The 22,416-nt window shown below is 32.7% G+C and overlaps 1 protein-coding gene across 1 annotated transcript in view; it reads right to left on the reverse strand.

Moving 5' to 3' along the window:
- Positions 1-22,416, reverse strand: part of twf (twinfilin actin binding protein) — a 49,589-nt gene that overhangs the window by 18,655 nt on the left and 8,518 nt on the right. Inside the window, exons 3-5 of the mRNA XM_075380287.1 lie at positions 16,554-16,665; positions 6,466-6,631; positions 486-861 (exon numbers count right to left, since the gene is read on the reverse strand). Of these exons, the coding sequence (XP_075236402.1) occupies positions 486-861; positions 6,466-6,631; positions 16,554-16,665 (654 nt within the window). The remainder of the gene's footprint in view (positions 1-485; positions 862-6,465; positions 6,632-16,553; positions 16,666-22,416) is intronic.

Below are 22,416 nucleotides of genomic sequence, written 5' to 3' on the forward strand. Positions count from 1 at the left end.
TAAGTTAAGGCATTTGTGAATAAAACAGTACAGCATTAATATTGTAAAAAAAAAACAGAATTAAAAAACTATTCAGCTAACTTGAAAATTAAATTAAAAAAAAAAAACATTAAACAGTATTTCTATTTTTATATATATTATTTGATTTAGTGTGGCAAGACTGGAAGATAAAGAATAACCGGTTATTTATATTAGTTACAAAGGGGAGGAGAATGAATGAATCACTAGTTATCCAAACAAAACAATTTTCATAAAAAAAAAAGATAGTAACTAAATACTAAAGGGTTACTAAGTAACAAAGTAATAAACAATTGAATGTAAACTGTGTAACGATGTCAACTATAAGAAGTGAAACACAATTTTCTTCTTTTAATTAAAAATTTTTGACAGAAAGGTATTCTAATAGTTTAAATTAAAACTAAAAGCTTTTATTCTAAAAATTTTAAACATAATATTGGGTAATTTATTTATAAGTACGCACTTACCTACTGATTCAATAAAATCGCCTTCATGTGTATGTTTAAAATTATAAACATGATAACGAGCTGAATGTGCCGGCACTTGTTTTGGCAAACTACTAATCGCTACATTATCAGTAGAAGCTAATAAAATTTCTTCAGCGACTAAATCTATTTTAAGTTGTACATAATTAATTTTACCATTTTTAATATCAACTAATGCAGATTTAGCTTTATCATCGATTGGAAAAGCAATACCACTTAATGTTTGCGTTCTTGAATCAATGCTAATATCTGTAAAATTTGATGTTAAAGTAGCTAATTCTTCTTCTCTTGTTGTTAAAGGAGCAGGTGTTTTAGCAGACATACGTTGTTTTTGAAGACCCTTCAATGTAACGTCATCCTATAACATGGAAAATATACATATATACAAAATATATTATAAACAAGCTGAATTAATTGCACAGTATTCCTCTATGTACAAGTAAACAGAACAAACCTGCTAATAGCGTATCTAATTATGTATAAATATATATAATTATATATGTATAATTATGTGTAAATATAAACATAAAACATTAATGACAAGGTAAACAATATAAAACATAAATGAAAAGTAAAAGTTAACAATAGTAATCATTACACAAACAAAAAATAGTAATATTGACAATTAAAATAAAATAATGTACAGAAATTCCACAGCACTAAAAATAGTGAAGAGTGCAGTAATTAAACAGCTAACAAATTTTATACAAAATGTTATACTACAACAGTTACAATCAATTTTCTTAAATAACTTTTGCATAGAGAAAATACATATCTGCAAAAGTAAAAATACCACTTGTAATGTTCTAATAAATAAAAGTAATTTAAAACTAATAAAGAAAAAAATTTAAAAAAGTAGAATTATAAGAGAAATAATATATAGTACTTTCACTAATCATACTGATACAAATAATACAAATTATAGTCACTGTTGCAAAAAGGAATTATTAAGATTAACATCTTTATACTACATGTAAATATAAATACGAGGGAAAATCAAATATAAATGGGATTTCTGTTCCTGAGTGTCAACGATTGGTAGGAATGGACCTGTGCTTCTAGTATACTAGGATGGGTCATTAGAAGTGGGGAGAGCTGGCCATTCCATACTCCCAACCAATTCCTCAGTAATGCTCATGATGTCAGAGCAACAGGTGCACCCTTCCACTGCGCACCACATAATTATAAAATTTCTTACTTATGGAGTTCAAGCGACGGAAATTTTCCGGAGATTGACTGCACAGTTTGGGGACCAAAACATTGTCAAGGACTCGTGTGTTTGCCTGGTATAAAGAGTTCAAGTAAGGATGAGAATGAGTGAAAAATCAGGAACATGATCGTTGTCCTCGAACCACCATTACAGATGAAAACATTCGTGCGGTTCAAGACACTCTTGAAGACAACTGACTGGTGAGAGTATCCAAAATTGCAGAACAGGTCAGAATAAGTTATGGGAGCTGTTAAGTGATCATCACAAACTACTTACAGTTCTGCAAAGTGTGTGCCAGATGAGTTCCTCGCCTTTTGACCACAGATCAGAAGTTGAGACAATTGGAGATCTGTCAGAGGCTTACAGCAAAGTTTGCGAAAGAGGGTGATGCATTTTTGAGTTGGATCATCGCCTACAATGAAATGTGGGGCCACCATTCCGCAGCTGAAACAAGCCAGTATGGAGTGGTGGAGGAAAGGGGAGGCAGCCCTGGTGAAAACCAAAACTCAACTGTCAGCTGACGAGGTTCTTTCAACCATTTTATTCGACTGGTGAGGCATTTTGCTCAATGATTTTTTGAATGAGTGATGTACAATCAATATTGCTTACTACTGTGAGCTGCTGAACAAGGTGAGGGCTGCATATTGCCGCAAAATATGAGACCAACCGATATGAGAGGCAATCTTCTCCACGACAACACCATGCCTCATACTGCAGCTCTAACGGTCTAAAAACCAGAAGAAATGCACTGGACTCAACTTGATCACCATCCCTACAGCCCGGACCTATCGTCCTGCGATTTTGATTTGTTTGGGCCACTTAAAGAAGCTCTAGGAGGACAACGATTTGAAGATGACGAGGGCATGGAGGGATTCGTGCGCAATTGGCTCCTGATGCAGCCAGCTTCATTCTACGATGCTGTGATAAAAAGCCTTCCTTCTAGCTGGGAAAAATGTATTTCTAAAGCAGGAAACTATGTCGAAAAATAAATTATATTTGATTTACTCTTGTATATAATAGTCGTCAAAGTACAGGTAACACAAAAAATGAGAACCCTTGATGCACATTCCAAACTATTGTTGGGTTTGTAAAACATTTTTTGGCAAAGCATGCTGTTGGTCATTCCACTGCTCCATGATGACTGAGTGGCAAGGTTACCTCTATATAAAGCAGTGCTTCCAACTGTACATGGCTATCACTATGCATTTCCCAAAGTTCCTGTTTTTGTATCACCTTAAATACTATAACTATTTATTTACATATCAGAACTGACAAAATTTATAATACAACTGTAATTTCAATATTTTTCTTCTTCTTTCTTTTGATCCCCACCTGGCATTTGGATTGGATCAACTCCTAAGCCTGTATGCTGCTGTGGTTGCCAATGGTTGTCTGATTTCACTAACAAGATGTTTCCATTCATTGGGATCCATGGCCATTGTCCTGCCTCATTAAGCTTTAGCTTGTGGTTTTTTAAATCATCATCAATCTGCTTGATCCATGTTTTCTTTGTAGCTGTTTGTTGGACTCTCCAATGGGTGGGTTGTTCATGCCAGAGGAGTTTGTATGGTAGTTGGTTTCCATTCATTCTGTAGACATGGCCAAACAATCTCAGTCTTCGTTTTTGAATCAGTTCCACAATTGTTGGAACTGATGGCGGATATCCTCATTTCAGATGTAATCATGAGGTAAGACTCTGATCTGGTATACACATTGCATTTGGTTCACTTAAAGTTTGCTCAGATCTATTTTAAGTAGTGTCAAAGTTTCTCCCCCATATAATAAAATTGCCAAACTTTGGTATTTTCCAAAGTGAGATGTTGCTTTATTTCCACAAGGACCTCTTCAGGAAAGCAAATTCTGTGGTTCCCTGACCAACTCGATTTTGGATATCTGCCATTGTTGCTACTTTCTTCTCCTGGACCAGTGAGCTCAAATATTTAAATTCTTGCACTTGTTCAATCTGCACAACATCCAGATGGAAAAATACGCTGCTGGCTGTTCCACTGCTCCATGATGACTGAGTGGCAAGCTTGCCTCTGCATAAAGCAGTCCTGCCAACTGTACATAGCTGCCACTACACATTTCCCAAAGTTCCTGTTTTTTTTTTTTTTACCTTAAAACACTATAACTAAATTCATATCAGAACTGAGAAAATTTATTATTAAATTACAACTGCAATTTCAATGTTAACACTTTGAAGATTATTATACTATAAAAGAAAGCAGTATAATAAGGGGCCCTTTCTCGTAAGCCATAGTATTGTGTTATATGAAAAAAGTTTCGTTATCTGGTTTGGTAAAGGTGGATTTGTTATTTTTTAACCGTTCTTTTTAGGAAAGATTAACATTCACAAATATAAACAAAAAGATACATTAACATATTTAATTGTCTAAATATAGGTCTACATAATTCATACTTATGGGATGTCAGATCTGACAGGCCATTTTTGTTTTTTAAAACTTATTTAGGGAGCCCCAAGAGATTAAACTGCATACGATCGTATTAGGCATGATAAATATTTAATAATGATGATGAGCTTAGCAGTAAGTATAAGGTGCTGCAGTACAAGACAGTACAGCTTGATTTTGTTACAAAGAAAGTCAACTTGATAATCTCACGAGAGCTTGTCATCTAATAAAACACCCAGAAATCTTTTTTCATGGGCAACAGAAATACTATTATCCTTAATGGGAATTCTATGATCAGCAATGAAAATTACAATGCAAAAGTTTTATCCATATTTAAAACTAAATGGTTACAATTTATCCAGTGAACAATTTATTGAGCTGCTATTGTCTAATTTTCAATTCCTTTTAAATAATTATCTTTAACTAAAGACGTAGACATACTTGAGTTGTCTGTGAAAAAGGCTACAATGAATAGTTCAAGATTCTGAGACAGGTCATTAATAAACAATATAAAAAGCAAGGGACTGAGAACTCATCTGAGGGACTCAGCATTCTACAACTTAAAGTGAGGATCTAAATTAAAAAAAAAAAAAATTATTACCTAAACATGAAATTTCAGTAACTTATTTACAGTTGGTAAGATATGACTTCAACTGTATGTAGTATGAGGTCGAAGCCCTCATTCTCCCACATCACTGAGTTCCTAACATATTCTACCTTTCATCTGGTCTGTTCTCTGAAGTGAGGTCAATGGATTCACCCTTAATCATACAGCTTCATCACAAAGTCCATAACAAATCATATTTCCAGTCTGGTGTGCTCCTGAAAGCAAGACCTTCACCTTTCCACACACAGCTCCATTACAGAGGAATGAAACGAACAGCTAAAACTAACCAGGATTCGATGCTGAAACACCTATCTTGGCGAAGTAAGTGCCCAAGCGGACCCCAGTCACCCAGGTTGCTATTGCTTGGTGCTGCTCTAGCTGTTAGAACATTAAACCCCTTCAGCCAACCTTTGCAGGGCCAGAAAGTTAAGAAAGCCAGCAACTATACTCCATTCTCTTTTAGTTTTCCAAATGACTTGCAAATCTGAGATAAAATTAATTCTCCCATGTTCTCTTGTATATTCAGCTTTGAACTTCCACTTCTTGTATTGTAACTCCCACTACTTAAGTTTTTTAAATCAACATACATGATGAAGTCTGTTCAGAAAATAAACAAACATTTTTAATTATACACTAATGGAGAAATTTAGTGACATGTGGTTGGCAGCACTGTGTTCTGCATAACCTTCTCTGTAACCACATGTTCTTGGATTGTTGATATCTCTTTTTTTTAATGTTATTGTTATTGGAGTGCAATTAATTTAAGTGTTAGTAGTGATTTTTGTAACGTGCAATTTTCGGGAGCATCCATACAACATAAAATCTGGCATGAAACTAGGGAAAATTTCACAGAAATGTTTCAACTTTTGAAATAAGCTTATGGAGATGATGTTCTGGATTGTATAAAATGTTACGAACGGTTTTCACAATTTAAAAGTGGTTCAGTCAATTGAAGATGACCCTCAACCTGGAATGACTTCGCCTTCGACTTCAACTGATGACACCCACGTTCAGAAAAATCAATGATCTGGTGCATGCAAATCACCGATTAACTGTCCGTGAACTTGCAGAAGCAGTTAGCATCTCAATTGGATCATGCTATGACATTTTGACTGAAAAATTGAACATGCATCAAGATGCAGCAAAGTTTGTTCCTTGTTTTATGACCAAACAGCAGAAAGAACATTGAATGGATGTTTGTCGTCAACTTCTTGAACAAACCAATGAAGATAAAACATTCATGCAAAGGAGCATAACAGGAGATGAAAGCTGGATTTACAGCTTGAGACAAAAGTTAAATCATCAAGAAATTGCACAATAACAGGAAAACTAAACAAGATATCAACAATCCAGGAACATGTGGTTACAGAGGAGATTATGCTGAACACAATGCTGCCATCAACACATCACTAAATATCTCCACTGGCGCATAATTAAAAATGTTCAGTTATTTTCTGAACAGATCTTGTATCAGTGCCATTCATGTAACTGGTATTAACAGACATAAATTTCATGAAAATTGATGCATCCATTCTAGAACTACAAACATGCATTCTATTTAAACCCATTTTTCTTCTAGTTAAAAATGGTGAGAAACAAGCACAATTTTTCACCAAAAACAGCTCATCCAAGGCACTAGGGCTGCATCTCAAGCGTTAACCAAATTATTTTTATTACTATTACTGTTAACAGATAAAAATATCTAAATTAAATTTGAAAAAATAATTAACATACTGCGACTGTTGCATGTAATTCTTCAATTATTTGACCACTACCAAATTCTTGTTTAAGAGTTGCTTTAGTGGATGCATAAAGCATTTTTTGTCTGACAGGTGAATCATCCGGAGACCAACTAATCAATAGCCAGTCATATCCACCTGACTGGTTACGTGTATCCAGCCTAATTAAAAATAAAAATAATAAAAATAATTTTCTAATACATCACAAAAACTGTATTATTTATCCTTACTTAGAATTTATTAATAGCTAAAACAATTTATATTATTAAAACAAAACTTTATAACAATCAGTTAATGAATAGATATTCTTGACAAATGAGGTGTGATCAAAAAGTATCCATTCCTTGGCTTATAAAATAATAATTTTAATTGGCAATAATGTTTCCTTTGTTGGAAGCATTTTTCAAACTCAATTTTAACGAGCACCAAAAATCCTCTTGTCATATTTCTTTTGATCTCTTCTCTGTCTTCAAACCTTTTTCCTTTAAGCAGGGTCTTTCTTTAGGAAAGACCCTTCTTTCCTAAAGAAAGACCCAAAAATCACAGGAATCCATTTTAGTGAGTAATGAGCCTGCTGAAGTTTGATCATGTGTTTTTGCCAACAATCTCTGGATAAGTTGTGATACTTAGACTGGAATGTTGTGATCAATTTTTCAATTGCCATTTTCCCAAAGCTGTGAACTCTTGCTTTGAAGAGTACCTTCGACTAAGAACAATTATTGCTACATAACTGTTCTAAAGAGTACTCTTTACTGACAGTTTGCCCTTGAAGAGCATACATGAGATGGATCATACCTTTGATAATCAAAAAAGAGGTATCAGCAGGACCTTCACATTGCATCATGATTGCCTGGCTTTCTTTTGCCACAGAGAACTAGAAGTTTTTCAACGGGATGGCTAAGCCTTTGTTTCAGGGTCATAGCCATAGACCCATGTTTCATCTCCAGTAACTTTTTTTCATAAGATAAGGATCACTATTAGCACATTCCAGCATGTTTTACGCAACTTGCAGTAGCTTCTGTTCATAAATGAGAAGTTTTAGAAAGGTTTTGCTGCTATGCGGCGCATCCCAAGATCTTCCATTAAAATCAATTGCATTGAGACAAATGAAATTCCTACATCCATCTTCAAGCTCTCTAATTGTTATGATAATCATTCATCAGCATCTATCGAACTTTCAGGATTTTTGCTGATGGATGGTCTTTTTTTCCTGTTTAGCCTGTGGTAACTACAGTTTAGATAATACTTCGGAGGATGAATGAGAATGATATGTATGAGTGTGAATGAAGTGTAGTCTTGTACATTCTCAGTTCGACTATACCTGAGATGTGTGGTTAATTGAAACCCAACCACCATAGAACACCGGTATCCACGATCTAGTATTCAAATCCATGTAAAAATATCTGGCTTTACCAAGACTTGAACGCTGGAACTCTCGACTTCCAAATCAGCTGATTTGGGAAGACGCGTTCACCACTTGACCAACCCGGTGGCTTGCTGATGGATGGTCTGCCCAGTGTATTTGTCACTTTTGACAGACATTTGATGAACTTGGAAATGGTGATACCATTTTTTAATTTGTGTAACACCCATAGTTTGAAAGCTGTTTAAATTGAATTTTTTGTAATGTCTCTAGTTATGTGTCACAAAGTTTCTATTAAAATTCATGTAGATTCTCTGCTGAACCCATACAGTCATTCTGAAAAGCAATGAACCAAAAAGCACTACTCTAACATTTCACTTTCACAGCTGCTACGCAGCAACTGACCACAATGGCAGCAAAATAATGAATCATAAACAAATGAGTCAAGGTCACACTTCATGACAGCCCCTCTCCTGCACTATAACTGGTTAACGCAATAAAAAATAAGGTTGGATACTTTTTGGATACACCTCATGTATTCAAAAAATAATTTTTCCTAAAAATAACTTATATATTTAACATTATCAATTTTCAGACACATCTGTAACTCTGAATTCAATAATCTAATGACGTTTAAAATTATCACAGAATTAGTAATGGAACATATAAAACCATTCACTAATTAATTTATTGCAATAGAACTATTATTAGAATAGAAATATTACTTATAATATTAGAATTATAACATCAGATATTATTACTACAAAATGCACGCAATTTAATAAAAACACCAGTTTCAGAGGGAAAAAAGAAAACAAAACATAATCAGTATTATAAGACTTCTACCAGGTGAGCAACTTTAAACTGAACCATTAGATTAAACGGAGTTGTGAAATTTAACATTTTATGAATGAAATGTAAATTAAATTACATTCTGTATCCACATTAGCTAACGTTTATATACTTACCATATTTTCATAAACGATATTTGAAGTGAGCACCCTCCACAACAATGCAACTTTGTATTCAAGCAATCACATTAACAGTCATCTGACACAAAACTTTGTAAATGCCACAAAACCTTGTCAATTTCTTGTTGAAATTAGCCTTCAGTTCATCGATAATGTGGTGATTCTATTTATAAACTATATATTTCAAATAGCCTTAAAGAAAAATTTGCAACTATACAAATACTGAAGTCACTGCACTCTACTGACAGTTTTATTCTTCCATAAAAGCCACATGAATAAGGTGCTAGTGAATTATTTCATATGTGACATGTTGGTCTGTCTAATTGGAAAGTTATACTCTTTTGTTAACCAAATGTAGAATTCATGAAAAATTGTACAGTAGTTCTATATTGACAGTCTGGACAAAAAATATTGATCCTGCCATACAATTACCAAAATACACAGATTTCCTCATTTTGAAGTTAAAATTTGAACATGCAGTGAGGATTTTCAATCATCCAATAACTGGTGTTGTGAATTAACATACTTTTTCTTTTTCTTCCTGTTTAGCCTTCGGGAATTACCGTTTGGGTATTACTTCAGAGGATGATATGTATGAGTGTAAATGAAGTACAGTCTCAGTTTGACCATTCCTGAGATGTGTAATTAACATACTTGGATAAATGAAACCATACCTTGTGTGACACAAAATATAGTATTGTGTCTATCTGTCCACTGATAATGTTTTTGAGTAGCCAATCGCAACAATTAAGATGTTTTGGTTTTCCTGTTTTCACTTGTGCCTGATACAGTTTCAAATTTAAATCATGAAAAATCTTACAGCAAGACATGTATTCTAGATAAACATATAATGTACAGATTTTTTGGACCGGCAGAAATTCTCTGTATATCAGTTAACAGAAGGTAGACTATTTCGTTTTGTTTGAAATTCACCTGCCTCAACAAGAATCATTTGAAATCAACAAGTTTCACTTTCATTTAGTAAGCAGCATCTGGCCTTCAACTTTTCATGCATATGTTGTTTCAGCATATGAATGATTTACCACAGATGAATTTCATAAAGGAAAAATATTGTGTAAAGGTGTATTCCCATTGTACACATTTTTTAATTGAATTGTGAGTGCTACTCTTTGCTGGGATACAAAAATGATCAACTCTTTTTTTCATTGACATTCAGAAAATTTGTTAGGTATTAATATTTTTAGTTTACTGCTGCCATGTGAGACGTAAAAAAACCTCTTGTGAAGTAAGTTTGTGCAATCAAGTTTTGTGGTAAACTCGGTGAGAATGCTACTGAAACATTTTTGAAATTCAAAAGGGCATATGGAGATGACACTCTGTCTCACCCAAATTTTAGATGGTTTAAACATTTTCAGATGGCTGGGCATCAATTACAGACGATCCACGCTCCAGAAGACTGTTAATGTCAAAAAGTGACGACAATGTTGAGCGAATCAGATATGTGATATGATGTGACTGGCGATTAACTATCAGAATGATTGAATTTGAACCATATCACATTTTATCAAATTTTGACAAGTGAATTTGACATTAAAAAAGTTTGTGTAAATTGGTTCCAAAAAACCTCACTGTTGAATAGAAACAAACAGGGTGGAAAGTGTGCTACGATCTTCTAGGGCAAATTGAAATTGATCCTGATTTTCTAAAAAAATGTTATTACTGGTGATGAATCTTGGATATTTGTGTACAACCCAGAAACAGAACACCATAGCATGGAGTAGCACACTTCAAACTCATCACAACCCTAAAAAGCAAAAATGAGCAAATTAAAAATCAAAACCACGCTAATTTGTTTCTTTGATAGTAATGACATTATCCATAAGGAGTTTTTGCTTACAGGGCAGATTGTAAATCAATATGTTTACTGAGAAATTCTTGAAAGACTGCAAGTAACAGCTGCCCGCCTGAGACCATCCATCAAAGACAACTGGATGCTGCATCATGACAAGGTGCATTGTCACACTGCACTCTCAATTAATGAATTTTTGGCAAAGAAAAACATTCCTGTAGTTCTTCAAGCACCTTATTAATCTGACTTGAGTCCCTGCTACTTTTTCTGGTTCCCGACTTTAAAAAACACCTTAAAGGACATCGTTTTGTAACAGTAAAAAACATTAAACCGATCATCTGAAGGATATTCCAGTTTCTGAGTTCCAACACTGCTATGAAGAGTGGGAAACCATTTGAAGCATTGCGTGGCTTCCCAAGGGAGCTATTTCAAAGGTGATACGAGTCCATGTATAATTGGATTGTAAATAAAATGGTTTTCTGAACCAGTCTCATTACTTTATTTGTAGACCTCGTATTTTAAAAATTGAGTTTTTTACTATATTAAAACTTATTTTTTATATAATGAATATGAAAATTATTGAAAAATACATAAAAAAGCATGATATTTAACTTTTTCCCCAGTATTGCAATTTCAATATCAAGATACTGATCACCGAGAGGAGGGATTTAAAAGGCTTGGTTTTACCCAGTAGACACTTTAGCCATTAAGATTGTGCAGCATCTGAATAGGAAAATATCCTTACATCAGTTCACAAGCATGCTCTGATCAGAAATCGAGGATGCTTTGTATTTATATGTCATTGCACTTTGACACATAATCTAAGAAGGATAGGGTCACACCTGCATCTACAGAACTGATAAAGGAGAAACAGAAATCAAGAATAAGCAAATAGCGAGTAGTGAAACGGGATGATCTGGCCATCAGGACAGATGAGGATGTTCACAAACTCACTCAGGATCTCAATGTACCATATATCATTAAGCGATTACGTAAAAAAAATTATTGTTAAATATATTTAAGAACAGGTTTTACCTATCATTTAAAAATCTAAGAAAACATTTTTTGATACTAGATTTCAATATTGTGGCAATTTTATTTTACATTAGTTTGAAAGAAGAAATTTTGGCTTTGACAACGCACCAAGGTTAGGCCAACCATCTTTGTCTGTGACAGAGGGACATGTTGCGCTGCAATAGGAAAAATGCTTGAAGATAAACCACCTTAGGAATTAACACACCAGCAGTCCATGCTGTTCTGAGATCCACTTTCAAGAAGTTAAAAAGCTTTGTGCGTCAAAAAAACTCTTTGGGGGCCGCTCAACTTGACCAATGATCAAATGGCACATTGTGTTTCAAGGTGCCATAAAACGCTAAAAAAGTTTGAAAATGGGAACTCTCTCCCTATGTGAACAGTATTGTGACAGGTGATGAAACACAGCTGTAATATTATGACTTTGCAATCAAGGCTCAGAATAAAGTGCGTGTGTTTGAAGATGAGCAGACCCTGTGGCTCTTCGAAAATCCAGATCAGTGAAGAAGAGAATGGTGACCATATTTTTTAATTGAGAGTTGTGTAGGAAACATGGAAGAGTTATAGGGAAGTGGTATACTGAGATACCTGAAGTGATACCTGCCTAAAGTTGTCAAAGCTCTCAAGAAGCTGCACCTGAAGTCAGTTTCTTCACTACAATAATGTGCCAGCCTACCACTCTAAAGTTTGCTACGAGTATTGAGCTAGAACCCTCCCGATAGTACTGAACTTGCTGTTCCTCCAGGTGAATGACTGAAAGGAAGGCATTTTACGAGTGATGATAACCTAAGGGCTTGGGATGATGAGTGTGCTCAGATCTCCGATGAAACATGGCAGGCTTTCTTTGAAGACTGGTTTCAAAGGATGGAGAAGGATGTAACGTTTGGTGAAAATTACTTTGAAAAACCATAAAACTAAAATTGTTTCTTAGTGCCCTTTGTATATAATGTAATACCAATTTTAGAATAAGAACATAACCAATAAAAACTTCTAATTAAGCTTTCTATTTTACTTCTATATACTTTGGGTCATTTTTCCATGTAATCTTCCTGAAAATTACCTATACATCACAACATATAGCAAGATTTTACTCTCATTATACATAGTCTACTCAATATATAACAAGTTTTTACTCTCATCATACATACAGTCTGCTTCCTTCTGTTTTTCATCACTCATAAAGCAAACCTCTCCTGAACACGTTTTCAATTTTTGTGAACAGATAGTGATTGATAGAAGCAAGTTAAAGCTTATAGCATGGATAGTCAAAAACTTTCTTATTTAAAATATTCAGAAAGTTTTTATTACAGTAGATGCTGCTTATTAGAATCACTTTTGTATATAAGAAAAGTGAGTCAATAAAACAGTTGATTCAATTAAGGGTCATTCTCCTGTACGCTTACATAAAATAAAAAGATCGTAAAACCTAATGTATGCAGTTTAATTAATATATGTATAAGGTACAGTAGTAATTTAGATAACATGAACGTAAAAACATTTCAATATTGAAAAAAACAAACAGAAAAACTTATCTTTACTGTCCTGTATTTTTGTTTTAGCCAATTCTATTAAATATAGTACTGTATTATAAAAAAGATGTTATAAAAAGATACAGTACAAATACTAAAACATTCGGAATACTGTAAATCATAAAGTTATAAAAATGTTTATGCAGTTAATTAAGAAAAACGAAATCTGTAGCTTATGTACAGACTAAACAAATTTCAGTTATTCTGTATATCCATGTTTTTTTTTAAGTAAATTTTTTTATAGTGTTCCAAGGCATCATTTTTCACTTTATAAAAAATAATAAAACTGTTCTGGTCTTCCTTCACATAATTCCAAATTCTTCTGTAGAACTGATAGCACATCAGTTATTTCTTTTAACAATGGTGCTTACTACTGAACTTCCTCTGTTTCTTCAATCTCATCCACTTCCAGCCGTTCATTCACAATTTTATCATCAGTAACAGGAGGACACACAGAAATGTCCTTGTCAATAAGGATCTACTGATTAATTTTGTCATCCACATCTTCAATTGACTTATAGGCAATACGTCACTGGACTCGATAAAACCAGTTTTGAATGGTTTCAATTTTTAATTCGTTCTAAGTTTTGCATAACATATGAATAGTATCTAGAAGTGTAATCTTATTCACTATATCATTCACAGTCTTCTCACGTCTGGCTTCATCCCCCACCCCCCCATATTTAATGTCCCCCCTCATATTTTTTTCTATATAAAACTTTAAGGATTTTACAATTTCAATCTAAGGATTGTATTAAAGTTGTATTCGATAGTAAAAAAATAATTTTATGCTTTTTGAGTCATAGGTCACTGATGTAAGAGCTGAAAAATTAATTTTTCTTTTCTGATTAATTTTTCATTCCATTTAATCAATAACTGAGAAACCAACAGACATCCATGCGTTTTTGTTTGAAGTGTAGTTTACAAGCAAGGAGAAGTCTAGGATTTTTTGATTTGCCTATAACTAGGAATTCTTCTTTATCACTTTCCTACTCATGTTGCAAGTGAGAACTGTTATGCGGTCTTTCTGTTTTTTTACCACCTGAGTTGTCAATTTTTTAAAACATAATGAAAAATCAAGAAGTACTTTGAAATACAACCCTAGTTCATCGTAATTTTAGATATCATCAGGTTACAAGTTTTTTTAAATTTCAGGAATGCAGTTCTTGCTCCAGTTGTCTGCAGCAGGCTGATCAGCATACAATCTTTCACTGAATATTTTTTATACACAATATTGTTTTTCTCTTTCCACAAGGTAGCCAACCCTCTGTTGGTTTTAAATCATAATCATCAAATTTTTCTGTAAATTGTTCTGCTTTCACCATTAATATCTCACATCTTTAATGTTCCTGACTAGGTAAACTGCTTTAGTAAAGAATGTTCAACATTTTCATTCTTACAATTGCATTTCCTCTTTATGATCATGTTCTCATTTACAGTGACTGCAGCTCCAGTTGTTTGTTTAATGACAACACGCAAGGTTTGAGAAAGTCCCAGTGTTGTTGCTGCTTCTTGCTGACTACATTTAAGAAGTTTATCATATTTTTTTAAAAGTTGTAATTTTCCATGTAAATTTAAATCCTTTATGCGACATATCTTTGAAATTCACAAAAATTTCAGTACAGTACACAAAAAATAAACAATAGCCAAAATTACAATGAAACAATACTAACTTGTCACTAAACATTAACAATAGTTGAAGCACATATAAAAAAAAAACTAAAAGATTTAAACAAACATACGAATCTACATACGAAAATGTACAGTACACACAGTTTAGAAAGATGAATGGTTTGAAGTGTACAGCACTGCACGTTTGCATATTTAGTCGGCCACCTTTTACAGATGGAAATCTGGCACCAAGCAGTTTATCTTTAGTCAGCTAGCAGCAAGACAATGGTATGATATGACCCATTTCCTTGGAGTAATCAACTTAAAACATTAAAAATGGGTATTACAGAAAGCATAAACAACAACATAATGCAGTGAAATAAACATTAAAAAATCCATTTTATATTATAACTAAATGTAAAATATTAAAATGTTGATTCAAAAAACTGATTATTGAGTCTATTGCATGAAGAAATTTATATAAATTTATTTTATTTTAGTTTGGGTTTTAGAAAAATTATTCAATAATCCAGGTGATTCAGTTTTCAAGTGATTCTAATAAGCAGCATCCACTGTATTTGTGAAATTAAATCAAATATTGCAAAGAAAATTATTCATAACCTTCTTTCTATTAACATAGGTTAACTGTGAAAAAAAATTATTTAATCCCTCGCTTCCATGAATCTAGATGATATGCTGTTTCAGCATATCATTTGCATTCAGCGTATCATATCATTTCATGTGCTGTTTCAGCATACAAATGAATTAACATATTTAAAGAAAATAGTTTAATAATTTGTTTCTATTAAAATAAAATGAGATTATTTTTCAAATTTTACAGAATACATTTTAAATAAAACTGTATTAATAAACTCTTCTTTTTTTTATTTTAAACTTTTTAGTCTTCATTTATGAAGAGTTCATCCATACGAGTAAAACTATTCAATAAAAAATGATATTATAACAAGTTAAGTTTCTTTAAACGTGGTACAGTTGGTATATAATATTTTTTATATATAAATAAATGAAATACAAACAACAATTTGTCTGCAGTCTCTTTTCAAGTACTTTCAGTCATTTGACCATCCTCAGGAAAAATATATTCTTCAATTTATATCATTAAAATTAAATTATGTGAAAAGTAAATTTAAAATCACAACAACTGGTTGTCATACTATAAAGTTAGTCATGTCTGTTATGCAAGAAGGTCATAGTTGTTATGCGGTTGATAACAACTTACTGTTAAATATAGAACTTAAATAGCTTACCTTGCATAACTTCACTAAGCACATCATTGACACCAAGAAGAACAATCGTGGAATTTATTTACTGACATGGAATCGAATATATTCATTTGAAATCATACAACTTCAATTGAAATGGATATACGTTTCAATCAAACAATTTCTATTGAAAAAAATTTATTAGTGAAGAATTTTTTGTATCGCACAGCAATGTTATCCACAATGAATGCGCACCTCAATTTTTAGCTCTCTAGCTTATCAGGAAGTAGGTTAAAATCAATGACAAAATTTTGACTATCCAGTCGTCAACATAATAATAGAACTAAGAGCAAGTCAAATAAAAGTATATAATAACAGATCTCTCTAACACACATCTTCTACATTGACGGAACTCTCATCAAGTATTAACAAACACATACTTAGATTAGCCAAGATCACTGATTGACCTGAACAATACAACACAACAAAAGGATATACTCTTAAAACCCTTGCATACATCAAAAAATACTGCCTATCACAGTACCTGTACAAAATAAAAGAAGGCTGTTCAGGTTCAACAAACCCAGGTACAAATTTATCATAATCATTTTCCCATGAACTCTTCTTTTCCTTAAAACCATCCAAAGTAAGCTCCTCTGAAAAAAAAAAAATTATTAATATACAATAAAAGAGGTTTAAATCGAACTAAAAAACCAAAACAGAAAATCAACTATCAGACAGAAAAAATTATAAAGAGAAAATTGAATCAATATGGTTTTCAAGAAAAAGAAAGTAAAAAGATAACAGTGATCAAGAATGGTTGAAAGAAATAAGAGAACAGCAAGTTCAAAGAATGAGAGAATATTGTGCAAAAAGAAAACTGCAACAAGGTGAAGATTGGAACATGATCTTTCAGAGGCCAAAATAATAAAAAAGCACAAATCTAACTTACTACAGTTTCATTAACAAAAAAAACATGAGTTTGAGCTGTTGTAAAAGAAAAAAAATTGTTAAGTCACATTATACATCAAATTTTAAGTCATATTATTAAATCATATTTTAAAATGAGTTTATTACAAAGTCATTTACCCAAGAAATGTATTATTTGTATTTAATATTAACACTCAAGAAAAGCTTTTTTTAAAAAATAATGCGACAAAAACGTTACCTAAGTTTGAAACTTGTGTGGTTAATGTAAATATTTTAATGAACCATAATAACAAAATAAAGGTAACAGCATTTAATCACAATATTATATACAGAATGTATATTGTTTGACCCCTATTATTCTATAATTGTTAATTCGGAGATTCCTGATCAATCCCATAATTATTCTGGGCATAAATACTATATTTTTAACATATTCCAAATGTTGCTGGCTCCATCTTACTTCTGCCATACTAGATTCAAACCGGTAAATTCCTTGTATGAAGTAAATTAATTACAGTGATCGTGAAATATTTCGGTTTTCAGATTTCAACAGAAATATTCATTTTTACTAGTTTCGGCATGACGTTTGTACTTACATATGTATCTCGCATAACACAAACGACTAGCTGTAGGATGTTGGAATTTTGGATTTAAGACTGCTGTAACAATCTAGTTGTGCATCTCCTCTTTTGATTACAATCACCTGAACCAAAAGTGTCCAAAAAAGCCCAAAATCCAAAAAAAAAAAATGGATTTTGGACTTTTTCTTAACTGCAGTAACAGGCCCTCATTGAGAGCTTTTCAACAATGTGCTATGTGAAATAAAATTAATATATAAACTAATATAAAATGCTGAAATGGAAACCACAAAAAAATGTGATCCAATGTGATGTCCACCACAATGCAATTGTGTAACTGCCCACTTTATAAAGAATTGGAGAATCGTATCTCACTTTCAAATGAAATAAGTTTAAATTAAGTGCAGCAAAAAATGTATATATATATATATATATATATATATATATAATTTAATAGGCGTACAAGGAAGTCATGTGGTGTCATATCAGATTTTTTTAAATATGGCACTATGGTCATATGACATGCCACTTCCATACAAAATATAACAAGAAAAAATTATTACTTAAAATCACAGATTGATATCTCTATTTGTTTTTAAGACATTAGTTATTAAAAAGAAAGAGCATGCTCTTTCAAATAACTATCTGAAAAAAAAGGAGTATTCAAAAATACTATGATTCATTTTATTTTCACTGATTTTCTCTTAAATTCTCTACGTTATTTTATCTAGATCATGGGCATTCATGTTTATCTGGTAACCTAATAATGTAGAATATTGCCTGGTACAACATGTTTGATTCCTTTAGTGTGTCTTTGACACAATTCAATATATTAACACTCCTTGGTAAGTAACCATTACGGTATAGTCCTTTTGCTTTTGGAGTACAAACATGAAGCTGTTTTAAGGCATTCGTCAAAGAATACTATCAGCACTGAGTAATCCCTTCACTTCCATCATTAATTTGACACAACAGAATTGATCCTCGCAAGCTGTCTAACTTTGGTATGTTCAACTTTATACCTGGGACAAATATAAAAGACATGGCACACATCATCAATGACCCTACACTCCAGACACAAGCCTGAATTAATCAAACCAAATCTGGCCAACCTATCTTCAAAAGCATCATGTCCAGAAAGAAACTGCAATTTGCTGATTGGGAGAAATCCAGCTAACATCCTGCATACTTCTCACATCAAAAATACCATTAGTTAATGCAGTCAATACAATTCAGTTCACCTGACCTGCCAGATGGAAACCTTGGTCATTATTTTTTTAAGCTTCCAGAGATAAGCTGGCATATTTATTAGCATTATATCTTAACTGATGCTCAGTCTCGTGGTTATCAATGGGCTTAATACCAGAAATAACAAGGATTGACTCTTGAGAGAGTCCTATAGGCACCAATTACAGATAACAATGAGAGATTCTGGGTTCTCAATAAAACATTCGATGAGTCCAGATAGGTGCACCATGCAGCATACATCATTGTAGCTTCATCCTTACATAGAATAAATATATTCTTTCATACACCCTTATATAGAATATGCAAATAGAATACATATGGGATTGATAGCCACTTCAAGGTTATGGGTTGTCGCAATCGGACCAGATGTGTGGGGTGTGATGTCATCGGATGGTGTGGTATGGGGCTTCGAGCAGTGTATCCACCTAGATCTAATATGGTTTGGATGTTCGGACATCACAAGGCCATGTGAGGTTAGAGGTGGACGGCTCGAGCTGGCCTATCTGCATAGATCTAAATCTCGTACCTATGTGGTTTGGATAGGACATCTCAAGGCCGTGTGATGTCAGAGCAGTTGTTGCCTGCAGCCGATCTACATCATATATCTTATGAAGGTCCGATGATAGGGACATCTCATGGTCATGCAACATCAGAGCAGGTTGTCGCCTGTAGCTGGTGCTCGACACACTAGCGCTGGCAGTTGATATACAAACTAGATGAAGAAAGTAGTGCTGGCGGAGGGTTAGAGCAGAACTAAAGTCGATAATCGAAGCAGTAATAGTGCCAAATATGACTGTAAATAAATGACGTCAGAGCAGTTGCCGCTAATTGGCTTTCACCTTACACCGTTTACAATCTTTCACTTTTGGATTTGGTCCATCCCAATCATCAATATCATTTCTGTCTACCATTGCAGTAGCCATTTGTAAGGCTTGTGACATCTTTTCTCTTTTATCATTTCTTCATCTTGCTGAAGATATTATCACGTGCTTGCGGTTCAACCAGGATATTGAGATATTGACAATTGAAAATGTTTATATAATTACAATTGGTTTAAAAAAAAGTAAAATAAGACAAATCAATAATAATAATAATAATGACAATAGCCTAGACAATATACTGCTATACTGGCTGGTTCATTTAAATTGGGACACATCTATAACTCAAAAACTAAGCATTTTAAGAAAAAAAGTTTCCTATTAAAGTTTTTCCACTTCAAGGGGGAAATACGTTCACAACCTATGTTGTCCTGCATAAGATCAAATAAAGGTCAGTTCAAGGTCAACATAATTTTTTTTAAATAAGAACTTACAATTTTTATTGCAGAATCGAATTATTTGCAAAAAATAAAATTTCATTTCAACCTTTTTTTCTAAACATGATAGTTTTTTAGTTATTAATCTTCAAAAATTCTGTAGGTCCATAAACTGGTACTTTTAGTTTCATTAGGTCTGGCCCAGCTGTCAAATTACATCCGGCTGATTTAAATTTTAAATTAAAGAAAATTAAATTTTAAATAAAAAACAATCAATTACAGGATTAATCTAAGTAAGATCCATTTATGTTTTAATGCATTTTTTAATCAAATAGTACATACCGGTATGGTACACAGCCTGCATGTGTTGCATGCTTTGGCCCCCTACTTTTGGCCCCTGCATTTCCAGCATCACTTAACTGTTTACAGTTCTATATACAGAAGAACAACTTGGGAGTGTTTCTACCAGGGAATAGTAAAGCTTACAAAGCTACTGTCTGATCAACATTTCGGTGACATTCCCTGTGATGCAAAATTACCTCAGTTTTTTCTTTAATTGTAAATCGTTCCATAGTTTCCAATAAATAAGAACTAATTTAATATTTATTAATAGTTGGCAAGTAACAGAGTAATAAAAAAATAATTGAAGACACTGATAATACATTCACTGAGACAAATGACATTTACAATTTGAACTTCACTTTTAGGCTATTTTAAAAAATATTACGCTTTTTTAAAAAATATTGTTTACATGCTTAACTTCTTTTTCTACTTCTTTATTATTTTTAGCATCATTATTGTTACCATTGATTGTTTTTTATTTAAAACTTATTTTTTTTTTTTAATTTTAAATTTAACTTCAGCTGGGCTAGACTTAATGAAACTAAAAACACCAATTTATAGGCTTACAGCATTTTTGAAGATGACTAACTAAAAACTATAATACTAGAAAAAAAAGTCTGAAACTACATTTTAATTTTTTTTTCAAAGAATTTGATTCTGCAATAAAAACTATAGGTTACTATTTAAAAAAAAAATTAGGTTGACCTTGAAATGACCTTATGAAGGACAACAAAGGCTGTGAATTTATTTCCCCCTTAAAATGGAAAAACTTTAATACAAGACTTTTTTCCTGAAATGTGTAGTTTTTGAGATATAAATGTCCCAATTTAAATGGATCACCTGGTATAGCGTAATATGATAGGTAAAAAAATTGGTATTTTTTTAAGCTTTTGCCTAAGGAAATATTAAAAAAAAACAATAGATTGAATTTACATAAATTGCAAATAATCTGTAAAAAAATCTTTTATTACAATGCTCCCAAGTAAAAAAAATCTATTTCTGTCAGATGGACGTACATGTGTATATATCTATCTACGTGCGTATGTTGACCTGTAATTGGTCTTATAACTCTGGACCCTGTAGGCAAATCTTCTTCTATTAACATTATTTCATTTTTTAAGAGACTATAGCTAGCTGCCCAAATACAGTTACTGAGGAGATTAATTTTTATAGCATGTGAAAAATTCCAAGCCTAACTGGGATTTGAACCCAGAATCTTCCAGATGAAAGGAAGATGCCTTCTTTTCTATTTAGCCTTGGGAACCACTGTAAGGTATTACTTCAGAAGATGATATGTATGAATGTAAATAAAGTATAATCTTGTAGTCTCTGGTCGACCATTCCTCAGATGTGTGGTTGGAAACCCATCACCAAAGAACACCAGTATCCACAATCCAGTATTTAAATCCATATAAAAGTAACTTCTTTTACTAGGATTTGAACCTTAGAACTTTCGCCTTCGAAATCAGTTGATTTGCAATGGCGAGTTCACCTCTAGATCAACCCGGTGGGTTGAAAGACAGATGCTACTGCTCTGCCATGGGAATCTGCATTTATAACATAATATCTAAATTTTATCACTTAAATAAACATAAAATTCTAATTAATAATGAACTGCGTGGTTTTAGAAATGGAATATCTAATGATACGGCATCAGTCTCTAGTAGAAGACGGTTTAAATAAAGGAGAAAGAATGATTTACAGTATTTTTAAATTTTACTAAAGCATTACTACATAAATTTTGATATGTGAGAAAAATGAAGAGCTGTTAAAATTATTTAACTGGTTTTATAATCTTAATGTGGTGAAGTTAAAGATGTAGGAATTATAAGTGAAATTATGACAAAAACTTTGGAGTTTCTTACAGTAGAAAATTAGATGTGACACAGTGTTCAATCTTAGGTCCCATTTTATTTTTATTCCACACAAATGAACTGGAGAGCGGTTTAATATAGCGTAGTGCTATCACCATACACCAATCACCTGTCCAGGTAAGAGTTTATTCACACACTAGATTGCCAAACAGATATATACTCAGTCCATGAATATCTAAG

Source organism: Lycorma delicatula, chromosome 12 (genome assembly GCF_047948215.1).
Source record: "Lycorma delicatula isolate Av1 chromosome 12, ASM4794821v1, whole genome shotgun sequence".
Taxonomy (NCBI): domain Eukaryota; kingdom Metazoa; phylum Arthropoda; class Insecta; order Hemiptera; family Fulgoridae; genus Lycorma; species Lycorma delicatula.